This window comes from Pelophylax lessonae, assembly GCF_965119305.1.
Source record: "Pelophylax lessonae genome assembly, chromosome: 6".
NCBI lineage: Eukaryota > Metazoa > Chordata > Amphibia > Anura > Ranidae > Pelophylax > Pelophylax lessonae.
Genome location: NC_138773.1, coordinates 75,487,971 through 75,508,980, shown reverse-complemented (window position 1 = coordinate 75,508,980; position 21,010 = coordinate 75,487,971). Strand labels below are relative to the sequence as shown.

The 21,010-nt window shown below is 45.5% G+C and overlaps 1 protein-coding gene across 1 annotated transcript in view; it reads right to left on the bottom strand.

Annotated features, from left to right (window-relative positions):
• The window catches only part of ATP6V0C (ATPase H+ transporting V0 subunit c), a 31,862-nt gene extending 29,027 nt beyond the window's left edge, over positions 1–2,835 (bottom strand). Inside the window, exon 1 of the mRNA XM_082262016.1 lies at positions 2,513–2,835. Within this exon, the coding sequence (XP_082118142.1) occupies positions 2,513–2,588 (76 nt within the window). The 5' untranslated portion in view covers positions 2,589–2,835. The remainder of the gene's footprint in view (positions 1–2,512) is intronic.
• Positions 2,836–21,010: the final 18,175 nt, after the last annotated feature.

Below are 21,010 nucleotides of genomic sequence, written 5' to 3'. Positions count from 1 at the left end.
CTTCATCTGCAGGAATGACAACACAGCAAGGACAGCACAATGGATTTTACAGCTGGGTGGAAAGCCATTTCCTTGTCCCCAGTTCAGTGACAACCAGTAAGAAAGTCACAAGACTGAACCCAGGCTGAGCGGACAGCTCACTAGTCCTGAACAACCCCTCCTCCACTCCCGTCAGTCCTTCTTCCCTCTGCAGTCATGTGACAAGCTGCTGGAATCACCCGAGTGACGTCACACACACCGTGCTCCCCCCTGGGAAGAGACACACACCCCAATTATACAACGGGCGTGCCACTGATTTGTGCATAGGGGGAAAAAAATAAAAAATCCTGAACGGGCTCAGTCTATGGAAGCGGAAACAACCGAAGTGTGACACAGAAGGAGGAGACTGGTACAGGCAGCCAGTGAACCGAGGAGAGGAAAGATGGCAGGATGGAGCCGGGTCACATGACAAGGAGGAAGAAGAGCAGGCTGTACTGGGAATGACAAATCTACAGAGAAATATAATGTATGGATTACACACTTTAACCCCTTAATGCACCAAGCCATCCAGTCACTGCGATAAACGAAGTGGAAGCTGAAAACAGGCTCGTTCTTTGTCAGGTTATTTTATGGCCCAGAGACAAGATACTGCAGGCTGCCCATTACTGACATCACCTCGCCCCTTCATCCCTCATACAGCTCTGGAAGACAAGTACAGGATACAACACCATGCCCCAAGGAGAAGCAGACACTGCATTGTCTCATCTATAGATCATACCAGAGACATGGAGAGATAGGGAACAGACTGCTGGCAACATAAAGATTATATAGACACACGACACCCCCCCCCCCCCTTCCCAATTCATACCCACAGCTATACCCGAGACATGGAGAGATAGGGAACAGACTGCTGGCAACATAAAGATTATATAGACACACGACACCCCCCCCCCCCCTTCCCAATTCATACCCACAGCTATACCCGAAACATGGAGAGATAGGGAACAGACTGCTGGCAACATAAAGATTATATTATCTAGACACAACCCCCCCTTCCCAATCCATACACACAGTAATGACAGCACATCAACTATAAGGCAAGCTGAATGTCACAGCCTATAATCCCCCACCCCCCCCCCCAACAAAAATAGACACCCCCTCCTATAACAGAGTTCCCCATTTATAATATAGGCACCCTCTTCTATAATGGAAGCCATCTATAATAACTCCCCCCTCCCCTTATACTTCTCTCCCATTTTATAAGGACCCCCCCGTTTCCTCTAATAAACCCCCTAAAATAACCATCTCACTCAAATATTAGAGGTTCCCTATATTGAAGTCCTCCTCCTCCCAAAATGGATGTTCCCTATAATGATGATACCCTTCCTTCTATAATCTATCCTGCTACCATAGTAAAGACCCCCCCCCCCCAAATAATAGCTGTCCCCATAATGAAGACCCGCTTCCTCCTATAAACACCCCCTATAATGTAATAAAGCCCCAGTCCTATTTTATAACCCCTCCCCCAACAGGAGAGGCCCCCTGCCTATTAAAAAAAAAAGCCCCACTTCCTTTTATTACCCCCCCCCCACACACATAATAGAGGCTGCCTATTATAATGAAGGCCACTTCCAGTAATTATCCCCCCCCCTACATATTAGAGGCTCCCTATAATTAAGTACCCTAATATAAAGGCCCCTGCCTATAATAATACCCCCTCCCCATAATAAATATTTTATAATAAAAGCCCCTTCCAGTAATACCCCACCCCCTTACATATATTAGAGGCTCCCTATAATAAATATTTTATAATAAAAGCCCCTTCCAGTAATACCCCCCCTACCTACATAGAGGCTCCCTATAATAAAAGCCCCTTCCAGTAATACCCCCCCCTACATAATAGAGGCTCCCTATATTTAATAAATATTTTATAATGAAAGCCCCTTCCAGTAATACCCCCCCCCCCCCACATAATAGAGGCTCCCTATATTTAATAAATATTTTATAATGAAAGCCCCCCCCCCCCTACATATTAGAGGCTCCCTATAATAAATATTTTATAATGAAAGCCCCTTCCAGTAATACCCCCCCCCCTACATAATAGAGGCTCCCTATAATTAATAAATATTTTATAATGAAAGCCCCCCCCCCCTACATATTAGAGGCTCCCTATAATTAAGCACCCCAATATAAAGGCCCCTGCTTATAATAAATACCCCCCCCCTATAATACCCCCCCCTGACATAATGAAGGCCCTCTTCTATATTAAATCCCCTCTAATGGAGATTTCCTACAATGACCCCCCCCCCCCCAATCTATAATAAAGGGCCCTTGCTATAATACACCCCCCCCCCCCATAGAGGCTCCCTATAAGCCTACAACCAGACCCCCCCCCCCCCTATATTGAAGCCCCCTCCCCAATTCTATGACAGAAGCCCTCTATCATAATAAACCCATTAATGAAGCCCCCCCCCCCCCCCCAGCACGGGGCGCAGTGAAAAGCACGTCGTGCCGTAAAGCAGCTCTCTCTCACCGCTGAACACCATGGCTGACGAGGCGCCCATGACGGCGAAGAAGGCGGAGTACTCCGGAGAAGCGCTGGTGGACATGGTGCCGCCTGGTCCGGGCTGTGTCCGCTGACTGAAGGGTAGAAATAAACCTCCGGAGTGGGGGGGAAGCGAAGACAGAGAGGCCGGGGATGGGAAACTGTCGGAGCGGCGGATTGTATGGGAGGAAGAAGGAGGAGGAGGGGAACGGGCTGGTCCTGACACTCGGTTCTCCTCTCACACTGGAAGAGGTGAAGCGCCGCTCTCTGCTCTAAATACTTCACCGCAGCACAAAATGGCGGCCGGCCGGGGCGGTCACGTGACGCGGCGCTTCCCTGGTCCTGTTGGCCCCGCCCACCGGCGGACCGAACTGTTCTGTAGGCGAGCGAGGGATGTAGTGGAGGGTGTTGGGGGTGTGAGATGTTAGGGGGTACATGAGGTCCGTGGGGGTTTCATTTTCCGGGTCAGGCCTCGGTTAGCAGGCAAGGCTGGCCCGGTGTGCCCCGAGGGCCCGGTAGGGTGAGGTGCAAGGTGCGTCAGGCAGGTTGTGAGGAGAGGGGGGGATGGGCACTAGATCTGCTGACTTGTCTGTCACTGATAACAATGAGAGGTCAGCCTCCAGGTACAGAGGACACAGAGGGGGGATAGTACAAGGAAAATACAATACAAGAAGATGAAATTATGAAATAAAAGTACAGTTTCTGGTGATGTGAGGGGTTTAGACCCATTCAGAGCCCTCCCCCATTATTCACGTTACCACAACGCACACTAACCCATGTTATGTACATTAGCGCTATTCATACTCCCCGATGTAATAAAGTCACAGCTCACCTTTACCACAAAACTTCCAATGGGTTTCTATAAATAAAAACAAACCGTGCGGCTCTGACTAACGTTGAAATATGTCCATGCTATAGGTGTAGGCCATTTATGTACCCCATGAAGCCTGACTGGAAATCTCCCAGGACGTTGCTAAGAGACGCCCAGCAAAGTAGGCCCTTGCTGTAGTCGTCATTTGGCTATAGCGCAGGTGGGAAGGGGTTAAAGTAAGGAGACCAGATTTTTAAAATGAAATCCGGGGACATATTTTCTTTTTTTTATTTGCAAATGGCACAGGACTGTATAATACACAGAGCACTGGGCACAGGACTGTATAATACACAGAGCGCTGGGTACAGGACTGCATAATACACAGAGCGCTGGGCACAGGACTGTATAATACACAGAGCGCTGGGTACAGGACTGCATAATACACAGAGCGCTGGGCACAGGACTGCATAATACACAGAGTGCTGGGTACAGGACTGTATAATACACAGAGCGCTGGGCACAGGACTGTATAATACACAGAGTGCTGGGCACAGGACTGTATAATACACAGAGCACTGGGCACAGGACTGTATAATACACAGAGCGCTGGGTACAGGACTGCATAATACACAGAGCGCTGGGCACAGGACTGTATAATACACAGAGCGCTGGGCACAGGACTGTATAATACACAGAGCACTGGGCACAGGACTGTATAATACACAGAGCGCTGGGTACAGGACTGCATAATACACAGAGCGCTGGGCACAGGACTGTATAATACACAGAGTGCTGGGCACAGGACTGTATAATACACAGAGCGCTGGGTACAGGACTGCATAATACACAGAGCGCTGGGTACAGGACTGCATAATACACAGAGCGCTGGGCACAGGACTGCATAATACACAGAGCGCTGGACACAGGACTGCATAATACACAGAGCGCTGGGTACAGGACTGTATAATACACAGAGCGCTGGACACAGGACTGCATAATACACAGAGCACTGGGTACAGGACTGCATAATACACAGAACGCTGGGCACAGGACTGTATAATACACAGAGTGCTGGGTACAGGACTGTATAATACACAGAGTGCTGGGTACAGGACTGCATAATACACAGAGTGCTGGGTACAGGACTGTATAATACACAGAGCGCTGGGTACAGGACTGCATAATACACAGAGTGCTGGGTACAGGACTGCATAATACACAGGACTGTATAATACACAGAGCGCTGAGCACAGGACTGCATAATACACAGAGCGCTGGACATAGGACTGCATAATACACAGAACGCTGGGCACAGGACTGCATAATACACAGAGCGCTGGGCACAGGACTGCATAATACACAGAGCGCTGGGCACAGGACTACATAATACAGAGCGCTGAGTACAGGACTGCATAATACACAGAACACTGGGCACAGGACTGTATAATACACAGAGCGCTGGGTACAGGACTGTATAATACACAGAGCACTGGGCACAGGACTGCAAAATACACAGAACGCTGGGCACAGGACTACATAATACACAACGCTGGGCACAGGACTGCATGATACACAGATCACTGGGCATAGGACTGCATAATACACAGAGCACTGGGCACAGGACTGCATAATACACAGAGCGCTGGGCACAGGACTGCATAATACACAGAGCGCTGGGCACAGGACTGCATAATACACAGAGCGCTGGGCACAGGACTACATAATACAGAGCGCTGATTACAGGACTGCATAATACACAGAACGCTGGGCACAGGACTGTATAATACACAGAGCGCTGGGTACAGGACTGTATAATACACAGAGCACTGGGCACAGGACTGCAAAATACACAGAACGCTGGGCACAGGACTACATAATACACAACGCTGGGCACAGGACTGCATGATACACAGATCACTGGGCATAGGACTGCATAATACACAGAGCACTGGGTACAGGACTGCATAATACACAGAGCGATGGGCACAGGACTGCATAATACACAGAGCGCTGGACATAGGACTGCATAATACACAGAACGCTGGGCACAGGACTGCATAATACACAGAGCGCTGGGCACAGGACTGCATAATACACAGAGCGCTGGGCACAGGACTGCATAATACACAGAGCGCTGGGCACAGGACTACATAATACAGAGCGCTGAGTACAGGACTGCATAATACACAGAACGCTGGGCACAGGACTGTATAATACACAGAGCGCTGGGTACAGGACTGTATAATACACAGAGCACTGGGCACAGGACTGCAAAATACACAGAACGCTGGGCACAGGACTACATAATACACAACGCTGGGCACAGGACTGCATGATACACAGATCACTGGGCATAGGACTGCATAATACACAGAGCACTGGGTACAGGACTGCATAATACACAGAGCGCTGGGCACAGGACTGCATAATACACAGAACGCTGGGCACAGGACTGCATAATACACAATGCTGGGCACAGGACTGCATAGTACACACAGCGCTGGGCACAGAACTGCATAATACACAGAACGCTGGGCACAGGACTGTATAATGCACAGAGCGCTGAGCACAGGACTGCATAATACACAGAGCGCTGGACATAGGACTGCATAATACACAGAACGCTGGGCACAGGACTGCATAATACACAGAGCGCTGGGCACAGGACTGCATAATACACAGAGCGCTGGGCACAGGACTACATAATACAGAGCGCTGGGTACAGGACTGCATAATACACAGAACGCTGGGCACAGGACTGTATAATACACAGAGCGCTGGGTACAGGACTGTATAATACACAGAGCACTGGGCACAGGACTGCAAAATACACAGAACGCTGGGCACAGGACTACATAATACACAACGCTGGGCACAGGACTGCATGATACACAGATCACTGGGCATAGGACTGCATAATACACAGAGCACTGGGTACAGGACTGCATAATACACAGAGCGCTGGGCACAGGACTGCATAATACACAGAACGCTGGGCACAGGACTGCATAATACACAGAACGTTGGGCACAGGACTGCATAGTACACACAGCGCTGGGCACAGAACTGCATAATACACAGAGAGCTGGGCACAGGACTGCATAATACACAGAGCACTGGGCACAGGACTGCATAATACACAGAACGCTGGACACAGGACTGCATAATACACAGAACGCTGGACACAGGACTGTATAATACACAGAGCACTGGGCACAGGACTGCATAATACACAGAACGCTGGGCACAGGACTGCATAATACACAGAACGCTGGACACAGGACTGCATAATACACAGATCACTGGGCACAGGACTGCATAATACACAGAACGCTGGGCACAGGACTGCATAATACACAGCCCTGGGCACAGGGCTTCATAATACACAGAGCGCTGGGCACAGGACTACATAATACACAGAGTGTGGGCACAGGACTACATAATACAGAGAGCTGGGCACAGGACTGCATAATACACAGAGCGCTGGGTACAGGACTACATAATACACAGAGCGCTGGGCACAGGACTACATAATACATAGAGCACTGGGTACAGGACTACATAATACACAGAGCGCTGGGTACAGGACTGCATAATACACAGAGCACTGGGCACAGGACTACATAATATACAGAGCGCTAGGTACAGGACTGCATAATACACAGAGTGCTGTGCAAAGGACTGCATAATACACAGATCGCTGGGCACAGGACTACATAATGCACAGAGCACCGGGCACAGGATTGCATAATACACAGAGCGCTGGGCACAGGACTACATAATGCACAGAGCGCTGGAAACCGGGGACATCTGGTCACCCTAGGTTAAATGGTTAGTTACCCTTTACCAAAAAACTGCCTATGCAGTTAGGGGCGTCTGCACATAAAAACAAACTGTGCACCTATGACTGAAGTTGAATGATGCCCCTGTTATATGCATAGGCCATTTACACATCTCATGAAGCCTGACTGGAAAACTCCCAGGATGTTGCTAAGAGAGGCCTAGCTATTACTGCTCACCTCCACCATCACAGGAGTGATATTTAACCACTTGCCGACTGCTCACTAGAGCTGTACTGCGGCAAAGTGGCTCTTGTAGGTCTGACGACATAGACCTACGTCGGCAGACACTCCCCTTTCTCGGCAGGGCCCACGCGCCGCCGGAGGCTCGCTCCCGCTGTATTCAGTCACAGCGGGAGTCGGGCCAGGGGAGGAGCAGCGGCGATCGCCGCTGCTCTTCCCCGATCGTCGGGGAATCGAGTCTGGAGATCCGCCCGCTTGTGTAAACACAAGCGGGCGGATCTCCTAAGTGACAGGCAGGGTCAGATTGCAGGGTTCAGCATAGCTGAACATGCGATCTGTCCCTGTGTCACTCAGTCCCCTCCCCCCACACATGTCAGTAAGCACCAGGCGTACATTAACCCCTCCCTCTCCAATAAAATTAACCCCTTCCCTGCCAGTGTCATTTTTACAGTAACAGTGCATATTTATAGCACTGATTACTGTAGTAATGTCACTGGTACCCTCAAAAGTGTCAAAAATGTCAGTCAAGGGTCCGATCTGTCCGCTGCAATGTCGCAGTCCCGCAAAAAAAAATCGAAGATCGCCGCCATTACTCGTTAAAAAAAAAAAAACATCAACAATGACAGAAATCTTTCCCTTAGTTAGTAAACGCAATAACTTTTGCGCAAACCAATCAAAATACGCTTATTGTGATTTTTTTTACCAAACATAGGTAGCAGAAAACAAATTGGCCAAAAATTTAAAAAAATTTAGATTTTTACATTTTTTTGGGGGAATTTCATATAAAAAAATGTGAAAAATATTGTTCTTTTTTCAAAATTTACTCTCTTTTTTTGTTTATAGCGCAAAAAGTAAAAATCGCACAGGTGATCAAATACCACCAAAAGAAAGCTCTGTTTGTGGGAAAAAAAGGACGTCAATTTTGTTTGGGTACGGCATCGCACGACCGCGCAATTGTCCGTTAAAGTCGCACAGTGCTGAATCGCAAAAAGTGTCCCAGACGTAAGACAGCAAAATCCTCTGGTGGTAAAGTGGTTAAAACCCCTCCCGCAACTTTTATGATCACTTTTATGGTCCCAAGAAAAAAAAATACTTTGGAAAAAAAATGAATATCCAATTGTGAAGGGGGGGGGGGGGGGAGGAGTGCAATAAGAGAAAGTGCATTGCATTGGGAGTGGGGGAAGATCCATTTGAAAACTGAATGCCCCCTCCTGCAATGACCAATCAATATTGACTGTTGCTTCTCAATCCCCTGCATCTCCTTTGCTGCTAGGGATCCCCCATAGTTCTCTTCAGCCATTGGGCAGCCTCTGATGACAGCCTAGGCATGCGCAAAATAATTACTTACCTCCAGCACCTAGCCAATATATCTTACAGATATTGGAAAGAAGCCAGAGTATACATTATACAGTACATGCACTATTCTGTGTACCCCAAAAAATGTGAAAAAAAATATAGCCAGGAGAAGCAGCAATTTTTTTAGAAAATACTTAGCATTTCTCTTCTTCCAATACTTTGTAATTTTTGATGTTACTTCCACCTTAACCCAATGCACCTTCGATGCACATGTGCTGCCGTGCACAATAACACATGTCATAGGTGTGCGCACAGGGTGTGCCGGTTGTGCCTGGGCACACCCTAATCACCCCGTGCGGTGCAGCTTTGTGTTTACTATGGTTCAGTCGTGAATGAACAGGAAGCTGCTCAGCACAGAACACTTCCCATTCATTCACTGTCCAGAGGCTACAGAGATAGTAATTGGGGAATCGCTTCAGTCCCTTTCTCTGTCTCAAAAGTGAGACATCAAGGGTCTGTTAAGAACTCTGATATTTTACCAAAGCCCCCCAAGAGGGCTCCTGAAAAAAAAATAGTAAAAAAAATAAATAAATAATGTTGAAACAATAATAAAAAAATAAAAAACTGCTGACAATGTCCACTGCCTCACTGACACCATCTACTGTCCTACTCACACCGTCCTCTGTCCTCCTGACATGTCCACTGTTCTACTGACTGTTTTAATACATTTTAAAATAAGACTAGGCATATACTGTATATATATATATGCACGCATGTGTGTTTGAGCTTTAGGGTGCACACACTAATGCTATAGGTTGTGCACACCTATGACACATGTTTAGTAGTAGTAAGCCACATTCAGCTGGACTTGTTCTGTAATGTTGAAGACGTTTTGGGGTTGATTTACTAAAAGCAAATAGACTGATAGATAAGTGAGCAGAGGCTCTGCCGACTTCCTTCATCCAATCATGTGCAAGCAAAAATGCTGTATGTTTTATTTTCCTTGCACGTGATTGGGTACTCTTTGCAAAGTAAAGCTCTACCTCATTTACTAAGCTCTGGAGCAACTGCACTTGTGGAGGGCAACTATACTTTGCAGAGTCTATTTACTTTTAGTAAATCAACCCCAGTCTATTTTCTGCAAACGTCTTCAGTTCTAAGTGTCAGGTAGATACCCAGCATTTATATCCACACACAGGGCTGGCCCAAGACATTGTGCTGCCTAGGTCCAAGAATAAAATTCTGCCCCCCCCCCCCCCCCCAAAAAAAAATAAAAATAAAAATCACGCCCACCAAAAGGCCCCCCACATCCATTATTTTATATCATGATAATTAAAACTAAAATTTAATTTATCGGGAAGTCAGATTTACATGCAATAGCACCCCCACTTTACATCAGGAGTCCACCCTTAACATCAGGAGCTCTATACTTGGCTTCAGGAGCCCCCTATCTAACATCAAGAGTCTCCTTTTACATCAGAAGTCCCCCCTTTACATTAGGAGTCCCCCTTTGGGTCAGTAGTCCCTACTTACATCAGAAGTCCCCTTTAACATCACAGTCCCTCTTTGCATCAATAGCCTCCTACTGAACATCAGGTGTCTCCCTTTATGTCAGAAACCCTGTTTACATCAGAAGTCTCTGCCTAGGATGAGGGCCTTACCCCAATCTGTGTCTTGTTTCAAATGTCATTGCCTAGTATATAAGTAAGGGCCTGGACATGCACTTTTAGGCTCTGAGGAAGAGGCTAGGCCTCGAAATGCGTTCGCCTTCAAGAATCTAAGGGACAACTCACCCTCGGATACCTTTACTGAGGACTGCGTTCCTTTTGTGACATGCTTTTAAGAAGAACTCGTTTGTGAGTATTTTTAATCCTTATTTTCAAATAAACCATCTAAATGATAATGCACTAGGCCGGTGCGCCCTTGTGTTTGTTTTGTTGTTACAGTGTTTCCAGACTTCCCTGGTCATGTAAGGGGCAGCAAGGCCGTAGTATTTTTTTGGGTTGTCGTGTCCACAGCTACAGAAATATTCGAAAGACCCTAATAAGGTGGACTAAAGTCTACACCACTCTGAGCGCAGGTTATGGGTGCTTTGCACCAAAAAACTTCATGTACTGTCTCCCCCTATGCGCATGCCTGTGTCCTCCTCCTCCGTGTGAGTGCGCAGGTCCGGGCCCAGAACATACACAGGCCGGTGAGGTTAAAGCGGAGTTCCACCCTAAATTTACACTTACCTCCATCTTCTCGCTCCGGGTCACCTGAAAAACAAATGGATAATCGCAATTTTTTTATTTTTTTTACTTACCTTGTAGAGAAAATATACTTACCTTACTTCCTTCTTCCTCCCCTCGGCGGCCACGGCGATTCGTCACTTCCTGGCTTTTGCAATGATTCCTGGGAGCTGAACGTCATCGCTCCCAGGAATCATTGCGCCTGCACCGGCCCCGACGTCAGTTCCGGGGGGCGCGCGCGTCATTCCCTTCTAAACAGCTTCTGGGCATGCCCAGAAGCCATGGAGGGATGACGCGCTCGCCCCGGAAGTGACGTCGGGGTCGGTGTAGTGCATCGTGGGACCGAAGAAGAAGGAAGAGGACGGAAGAGGATGCGGAAGAGGATCGCGCTGGCTTCAAGCTGCCCACACCTGAGATGGCAGCGCTGGACAAGACATTTTCAAGGTAAGTATTTCTCCCAAAAGGTAAGTGCAACCCGGGACAGATCAGAGGCTATCCATTGTGGAATGTGCTAGCCCTGACTGTCCCGGGGGTATTTTTATTAAAAAATGTATAACCAGGGTGGAACTCCGCTTTAACAAACAGCCTGCTGGCCCCAACCTCCATCAGGAAGTGCTCCAAAACCCTGTTGGCTCTGTGCTACAGGTGGTGGGTGGGCCAGGAGAGAGAAGAAGCCTGCAGCTTCAGCAGCAGCAGAAAAATCCAAAGTTCCCCAAACCTTGAAGCTCCCACCACACGTTCCCTCCCCCCTCAACATTGCTCCTGTGCCTCTCTTCTGCATGCCGCACACTATACCTTCTGACCCAGTCTGCCACTGATTCTCCGCCCCTATCAGAGTTCAGAGCCTGGGTCCAATGGATCCACCGGGACCCATAGTAGGGCCGGCTCTGTCCACACAGGTAACCCCAGCGCCTGAATCCAGTCTTACTCAACCAGGGTTCCTCCAGAGGTGGCTAGGAGTTCCTTGAGCTACAGTTTCTGACTCTCAGATAAGTAACCGCTGACACCAGTGATCTTTTTAGCTCTGCAAGAGGATGGGAGAAATCTTCCAACTGACCACCAATGTAGGGAGCATTCTTTTCAATAACTATCACAGTAATGTACTGTGAGCTGTAGATAAAGGTGGCTATTATCAGGTATTCCCTGAGACCGAAAAGTGATTTCAAGGATACCGCTTTGCTAAAAAGCTTTGACAAACTGCTCCACTTATTACAGGTGAGCCACAAAAAATAAAACTGTACCTAGTCCCTCTAGCAGCCTTTCTAGGAAGGTGCTACATTGGGTGACAATGCTCTGTCCCTATCTCGTATTTATGCTCCTCTTTTGTCATCTTGTCACATGGGCTTCTGAAGAAAACTGCAAATGGCCAGTTCAACAAACATTATGCAGGTATGAGCCACTGTTGTCACCACCAGTAAACCTGCCTTGAGAAATGCCATGTAGCCATTACTGGATTGCACGTAGGCCAGAGGGGGCTGCAGGAGATTGGCAGCTTTGAGATGCAACAAAGAATAAAAAAAAAATTCTTTCGATGCCAGTTGCCAGTAGATAGTCTTGGCCAACCTACGCCAGAGACAGAAAGGGAAGCCTGGACACCTTGCTTTGTTACTCTTTCTCCCCTGATGTAAGTCATAGCCATCTGCTTCCACTTCTCTCAGAGACATAAATATGAATGCTTGGCAGAGCGAAGCAGTTCTGGTATTTGTGCACATGGACAGTCTGATAACCTGCCTATCCAACTGCCCTCCAATGTCCATGGGCACATTTAGGTACAAATCTTATCTGCTAGCCTAGTTATCATCAGCAGTTCCATTGCTTGATGAATGTCTATAGCAGTGTTTTTCAAGGCACCCTTTAAAAATGATGGACAGTCTCGAGACACCCCATTCTAAAATGTAAAAACTATTCTAATAGTTTCACATAATACAGCAATGTCCACAAGTCCAAGTAGGACACCCAACGTTAGAGGTGATTTATTCTTTCAAAGCAAATACACTTTTGCAAACTGGTACTAAATAGTATTCCAATGTTTATTTTCTCCTCCTTATCAACTGATAATTCCATTGGTCATTAGGATACCAGCAGCTAGAAGGCTGTAATGGTGCACAATGAAAAAAACCTGCGACTTAGGGGTTAATTTACAAAAGGCAAATAGACTGTGCACTTTGCAAAGTGCAGTTCTACTCTGCAAGAGCAGTTGCTCCAGAGATGAGCAAATGAGCAGAAGCTCTGCTGACTTCCATCATCCAATCATGTCCAAGCAAAAATGCTGTTTTTTTTTTTCCTTGCACGTGATTGGGTATTCTTTGCAAAGTGAATCTTTACCTCATTTAATAAGCTTTGGAGCACCTGCACTTGTAGGGTGCAACTGCACTTTGCAAAGTGCACAGTCTATTTTCCTTTAGTAAATCAACCCCTTAGTGTAACTAAAAAGACAGCCTTCATGCACACGCCAGCTTGTATACAACCTTTGGACAATTTTTAGGCATTTTGCCAAGGCACCCCTGAAGAGACCTCAAGGCACCCCTTGGTTGAAAAAGGCTGGTCTATAGCATTTTTTGGCATTTGAAAAGTGCTCAGAAGATGCTGAAAATGCTGGCAAAAAGCCCCAGAAAGAGGAAAGAACGGTGGTGCCCTTTTTAAATTTGAACACCCTCACCTAACTACTCCTATTATTATGTTGAATAATAACAGTTGGCATGAGCTCAAGCGGATATGATCTGTTGCCACACAATCCTACAAACTTTATTTGTAATCAATAGAATAGGAGGCAGTTAGAACTTGTCATGATGACCATTATGATCTAAACAGAATAATGAACATCCAATAAAGGAGGGAAGTCCTCATAGAGGACACCTGTTCCAGTGTCAACTGTCCAAGAGAATATTTAATTTTGAATGGCATCCCAGTGCACTAGAGAAGCTCCCTTGTTTTGCATGACACCTCGACACAAGGCCAGGAAATACTTTGCTTTCCTGGAAAAAAGGTTGGGTGTAATTTTGGCTTCTCTGGGGTGTGTTTGCAGCCCATTTAAAATAAACAGACTGCCAACTTCTCACTACACCTCTTGTTAACTTTAAGGCTCCGTTCACATGTAGGCGTTTTGGGGCGTTTTTGGGGCGTTTTTCTGCTCTAGGATCAGCTCTCAAAACGCCCAACAAGACAAATCCTATTCATTTCAATGGCCCCTGTTCACATCTGAGCGTTTTGAAGCTGTATACAAAACGCCCAACGCTCAAAAAAGTACATGAGCTTCTTTTTGGGCAGATTACAGGCGTTTTCCATTGATCTCTATTCAATCTAAAAACGCCTGCACAAAAATCGCGGCAAAAATCGCTGTAAAATCGCGGTAAAAAACGCTGCAAAAATCGCGGTAAAATCGCGGTAAAAAACGCGCGAAAAACGCTACGCTCAGGTGTGAATGTAGCCTCAGGATCCACAATGGATTTAACTACAAGTTTCAGCGAGGGCTTATTTTAAAATATTTTTACTGAATGTTAGGAATATGTAAATATCTGAATCTCCATAGCTTGGCCACAATTCTATTTTAACCACTTAAGCCCCGGAAGATTTTACCCCCTTCCTGACCAGGGCCTATTTTGCGATTTGGCACTGCGTGACTTTAACGGACAATTGCGCGGTCGTGCGACACTGTACCCAAATGAAATTGACGTCCTTTTTTTCCCACAAACAGAGCTTTCTTTTGGTGGTATTTGATCACCTGTGCGATTTTTTGATCATGCGCTATAAATAAAAATGGAGCGACAATTTTGCAAAAATAACAATATTTTTCACATTTTTTTATATGAAATTCCCCCCAAAAAAATGTAAAAATCAAAATTTTTTAACATTTTAGGCCAATTTGTTTTTTGCTACATATGTTTGGTAAAAAAATCGCAAAAAGCGTATTTTGATTGGTTTGCGCAAAAGTTATTGCGTTTACTAACTAAGGGAAAGATTTTTGTCATTTTTATTGTTTCTTTTTTTAACGAGTAATGGCGGCAATCTGCGATTTTTTTTGCGGGACTGCGACATTGCGGTGGACAGATCGGACCCTTGACTGACATTTTTGACACTTTTGGGGGTTCCAGTGACATTACTACAGTAATCAGTGCTGTACATATGCACTGTTACTGTAAAAATGACACTGGGAGGGAAGGGGTTAACTTTATTGGAGAGGGAGGGGTTAAGTGTGTCCCTAGGGGCGTGCTTCTAACTGTGATTGGATGTGGCTGTGTGTGTAACAGCAGAGATCAACGGTCCTACATAGCAGGACCGTATGATCTGTGCTTTTACACAGGGGAGAATGACAGGCGACTTTGTTTACATTAGCCGCCTGCCCTTCTCCCTCTCCACCCGACGATCACAAGTGACCGGCGGACATCGGGTCAGCTGGTCACACGCGCGGGCTTCTTAGGGTACGAGCGGGGGTGGGAGCGCGCCTCCGGCGGCGGCGCGCTCGCCCCCTATTGCCTCCCAGGCTAGTGACGTACCGGTATGTCACTTTGCCTGGGAGGGGCTGACCGCCGCCGGCGGTCAGCAAGTGGTTAAGGGGTCATGGCACTACACTGTGACCGTCAATATCCCTATTTTCAGTATTGGTGTATTATTGTACCATTATATATCTGACCTTTCTTGTCATTAGAAAGGCAATGAATATTTTATGATTACAGTATGATACTGGAAGAAACCAGTGACTCGGCCTTGCCTCAGAATTTGTTTAGGGTGTAAAAGTGTAAGGTAAACCGGTTATGGCACTTCAGTTTTAACAGGTATAAATACAAAAATTATAATAGGATGTTTAAAAGTTGTCAGACTTATAAAAGCAGGTTATTTTCCAGAATTCTAATTTATTTTCCATAGCTTAAAGGAAAACTAAGAAAATAATATTTCCATGATCAATATACCTAAAAGAAACTTCATTCTAATGTACGAATACTGTGTGTGTGTATAAAACAAGGACATCCACCAATTTCATAAAAAGACAGAGAGAAGTTGGGAGTTGTTTTCATTTTTTATTTTTATCTATTAATAGTCATTTAATACATTGGATGCCTATATAATGTATGTGTATAGCCAAAACATTATTTTCTTTTTAGCTGGGATATGAAATGGTTAGAACCCCTGTTGGGTTATCTTTTGCTGTCAGAGGAGATTCTCCTTCATTTCCTTTCCTGGATACAAAACAGGAGATGAGCCAAATTTTTTCTAAAGTGTATTTCTTCATTAAGACAAAGGTTTCCCAGCCAGAGTTCCATGGAACCCTAGGGTTCCTCCAGAGGTTGGTAGGGGTTCCTTGAACAATGAGCAATTTCTCCCTCTCAGATAAATTCCCACTGGCACCTTTGATTTTTTTTCAGCTATCTGTAAGTGGGGAGTTCTTTCCAGTGACCACAAGTGTAAGGAGCATTCTTCCCACTGACCATCACACGAATGTATCATGAGTTGTAGATATAGTCAGGGGTTCATTGGGAAGGGAAAGTGATTTTAAGGGTTTTTTATGTTGAAAGGTTGAGAAAGGCTGTTTTAGACTGTTGTTGCAGGAACAGATGTATAATTAACTCTAACCTCTAAAGCCCAAAGTATGAATATCAGCCTAAATCAGCCGGTTAAGTGGATACTGGCCAACATTCAGACCCATGTATACAGGTCCTTGTTTGACAGAAGCTGATCTCACAGCCGGCTTCTGTCAAACGAGCTTGCTGGAAAACAAGCAGCCAGTCGGCATCCAATCAGCGCTCTCAGCCAATGGCTGCGAGCCCTGACCAGTGTGTTCTGGCGGGTGGCGGTCCCCGTCAGAACACAATAGCTCAGCAGAGCTCCCTGTACTAAAATTGAATTGTTAGTAGAGCGACTTCTTCCAGAGTTCCTCGGTTTTTTTCATTCAGCCCGCTGAGCTGAAAGAAAAACAACTTACCAGGCTTTACTCTGGTGACAGATCTAAGACATTAGATTTGTCATCCCTTTCTGTCTCAGTGACAGCGGTCACCCAGGGATGAATCTCCCTATTTGTCTGAGGGTCTTAATCTTTCTAAATCTATTGAAAATTATGCCCTCCCATACAATCCCTTGAAAAGGTATTCAAACCCCTTAAAATGTTCCACATTTTGTCATGTTACAACCATAAATGTAAATGTATTTTATTGGGATTTTATGTGATAGGCCAACACAAAGTTACACATAATTGTGAAGTGTAAGAAAAATGATAAATGATTTTCAACATTTTTTACAAATATGTGAAAAGCGTCAATACTTTGTAGAACCACCTTTCCCTGCAATTACAGCTGCAAGTCTTTTTGGGGATGTCTCTACCAGCTTTGCACATCTAGAGAATGACATTTTTGCCCATTCTTCTTTGCAAAATAGCTCAAGCTCTGTTAGATTGGATGGCGAGCATCTGTGAACAGCAACTTTCAAGTCTTGCCACAGATTCTCAATTGGATTTAGGTCTGGACTTTGACTGGGCCATTCTAACACATGGATACACTTTGATCTAAACCATTCCATTGTAGCTCTGGCTGTATGTTTAGGGTCATTGTCCTACTGGAAGGTGAACCTCCACCTCAGTCTCAAGTCTTTTGCGGACTCTAACAGTTTTTCTTCTAAGATTGCCCTGTATTTCTCTCCATCCATCTTCCCATCAACTCTGACAGCTTCCCTGTCCCTGCTGAAGATAAGCATTTTTCAAGGCACTGTATACTATAAAGCAATTCGGTCTCAAAATGTAAAGTGCTCATAAAAGCTGTACTTGTAAGGAGGCCAGTGAATACTTACCCCTTCTGCCAGCTGCGCCTCTAAACGCCTCTCAAAACCAAAGAAATAAGATCTACAGAAACTGATACTTCCAAAAAACGTCAATTCCCTAGTCCCCCCCAGCGCTCAGCCGTTCCTTCCTCTGTCACTAATGTGGAGGTCGACAAGAAGTGTCAGTTGCTGCAGTGCAGAAGACTTCAGTTCGGTGGCGCAGGCAGCAGAAGAGGTAGGTATCACCTGTCTATTTACATGTGCAGCTTTTATGGACATGTGTTTAATCTAGGTATTTTTAAAGGAGAACAAAAATTCTGTTTCATACAGCATAAAAACAAAAAAACAACAGATATAAACCATGACAATGTGGAATACAGTACAAGAGCTTCTGAAGCTCCCGGCACAGAAAGCCCCGATTCTGTCCAAAGATCGGGGCATTCAGAACCAAAGGCGGGTGCTCGCACCTCCCCCTATTCCACCTGGGGATTATTCGGCTTCTCCTTCTGTGTCGGCGGCCTATGTGGCACGTCCGCACGGTCTCAAGGGATGCGCATAGCGGATCACGCATGCGCACCGGCGCGCCGTATCACGGACTATGTCACACGGCGTCACGCAGCGCAGTTCTGCGCATGCGCGACTGCCTTTTTAAGGCCGGGGAACAATCCCAGGCATTCAGTCTCTCTCCAACCGAGGGAGGAGACACGCCGGAGTTCCATGCTGTTGGATCCTACCTTACACTACCTGAACAAACTGTAAGTTGTTTGGAGGAGATTTTTACCAATCTCCCACCAAACAGATAGCGGCCAATCTTTGCCGCTTTTACAAGTCACCTTATCTATGCCTGAAACACTCACAAAATGCAGATTAATTTTACAATTATAGAGACATCCCTGAATGTCATATATTATGTACAACTACCTTACAGATGTTTCAAACCTCTGTGGAAACCTGACACCAGTACGAACCACACTGGACCCCTGGACCGAATTGCCAAGTCCAGAAAGTAAATATCTATTATTTATACTTACTTATATTCGGCACAAATGTCATGGATACCCACTAATTCACCAACTTTCACCTTACAACAGCATAAAGTTCCTGTAGCATCTGGAGAAACACTGGGAAGGTACAATCACACGAAGTGGATACTCAACATGTATGTTAACAATACATTTATATATTTTGCATAAATTCTATCATGAATTCATGCAACAGATGTATTACTGATTATATTATATTTTATTACTCATAGAATCGGTGATACATCCTTGAAAAAGGCCAGATAAGGCCAAAACGCGTCGGATAACCGATTGGACACCCCCTCTGAACTAGTTCCTGTTACTGATACAAGGAACAGCAGAGCAGGAATGTCCTAAACAATCTAAAGTCACCAATATTCACTTGCAAACTCACCTTCTACCCTCTTCTACCACTATCACCCAATGGGCCTTTACCCATTCACTCCTTAATGTTTGTATATACAATAATTTCATTATTAAATTGTCTTTTTACCTACTACTATTTATATTATTTACTCCTGCCCTTAAAATCCTAAACCTGACCTGAGGCACCAAAAACTACAAAAATTTCCTAGGGATGGTGGCAGAAACTACTACAAGATTCCAATAAAGATCCAAAAACCCTGTGTTTCAATTTTAGGCATCTCCAGGACATGTGAAAAAGATCTTTGTCCTGAGGTACATCTAGGGCACAGTAGAGAATCTCTAGTGGAAAATGAGCACAGAGTGTGCCATACACTCAATGCAAGAGGAAGAATTGTTTAAGTTTATTGGAGGGGGGTATTAACACATGGAGTTTTCTTTGCAGTGCTTCAAGCCACTGTTCTTCCAAAAACAGATCCATATGTTGAACCTATTTTTTATCAGTGCCAGTGGCTAGTGAGCTAGTAAGTTTAGAGGGCAATTTTAATTTCAAAACAGGGTCACTTTTAACTTTGTTTTCTTTAAAGCATGATGGGATTTTGGACAGGTATGGGAACACAAGATACAATATTTAAGGGAAAAGGCAGTGTCTGGAGATGAGAGTTGGTTACTACAAAATGGATGACTAGGGTAGAGAGGAGGATAGATAGATGGTTTGGAAGGACAGTTATTAAAAGTAGTAATTGTCAGATACCAGTGGAGCCTGCAACTCTTCAAGAGAGCAAAGGTTTGATTCACTGCCTGCCAGAAAAGTATTTCTATTTCAACAAGATGATTTAATTCCTTTACTCTAATGACACAGTCACTATTAATAACAACTTTACTTCTAATAACCCACCCATTCTTCTGTCTTGTAAAGTAATCTTCATGGAAACCCTGCACCCTAACTTAATACCTGTGTATAGCCATCTACCAAGTATCTCAGGTTTGCCTGTGCAGTGAGCCCTCATAGAATTGTAAAGGGCAATCTCCCAATTATCTCCAGTCTACCTGCATATCGAGGCCTCATAGATCTGTACAGGGCCTTCTCCCAGTCACCTACAGTCTCCCTGTGCAGTGAGACATCATAGAGCTATATAGGACCAACTCCTGAATATCTTCAATCTACCAGCATAAGTAGCCCTCATAGAGTTGCACAAGGCCATCTGCTAATCATCTCCAGTCTCCCTGTGCAGTGGGGCCATATACTGTTGTGTAGGGTCATATTCCAAACATCACCAATCTACCTGCATAGTGAGCCCTGCTAGAGTTTTATAGGGGTGTCTTTTAACCATCTCCAGTCATACTGCACAGTGAGCCCTATGGAGTTGTATAGGGCCATCTCCAGGCTAACTGTGCAGTGAGCGATCATAGAGTTGTATAGGACACTCTGCCCACCATCTCCAGTCTACCTGAACAGTGAACCCTCAGAGAGTTGTATAGGGACTGTCCCAACCATCACCATCAGACCAAATCCAGAGCTATGTGGACTCTTTGTGCAGGCATGGATTTATACTGTTAACATCAGATGAGGCTGCATCTGCACTACTGAGGTAAGTAATAAGCTGGGGGGGGGGGGGGGGGGTTGGCTATTAGTGTCGAGAATCTAAGGTTTTTTGAGCATCCCCAACCTATCTGTGTAGTGAGCCTTTTTTAGATATGTAGAAGGCCGTCTTGCATGCATCTCCAAAACTTCCTATGCAATGAACCCTCATAGAGTTGTATAGGACCATCCCCATACCACCTCCAGTCTACCTACACAGTAAGGCCTCATTCAGTTGTATAGGGCTGATTTCTCTACCCTCATGAGATGTCCCCATACGGGTCTAAGAGGACTCACTGTGCAGGCTTAAATTTTTGACCAGGGAGGCTGCACACATTGGAGGATGCTGGAGTTGAGATACTAAGGTAAATAAGTTGTTGGGGTGAGGGGTTCTAGTACAGGTTATCTTAGATCT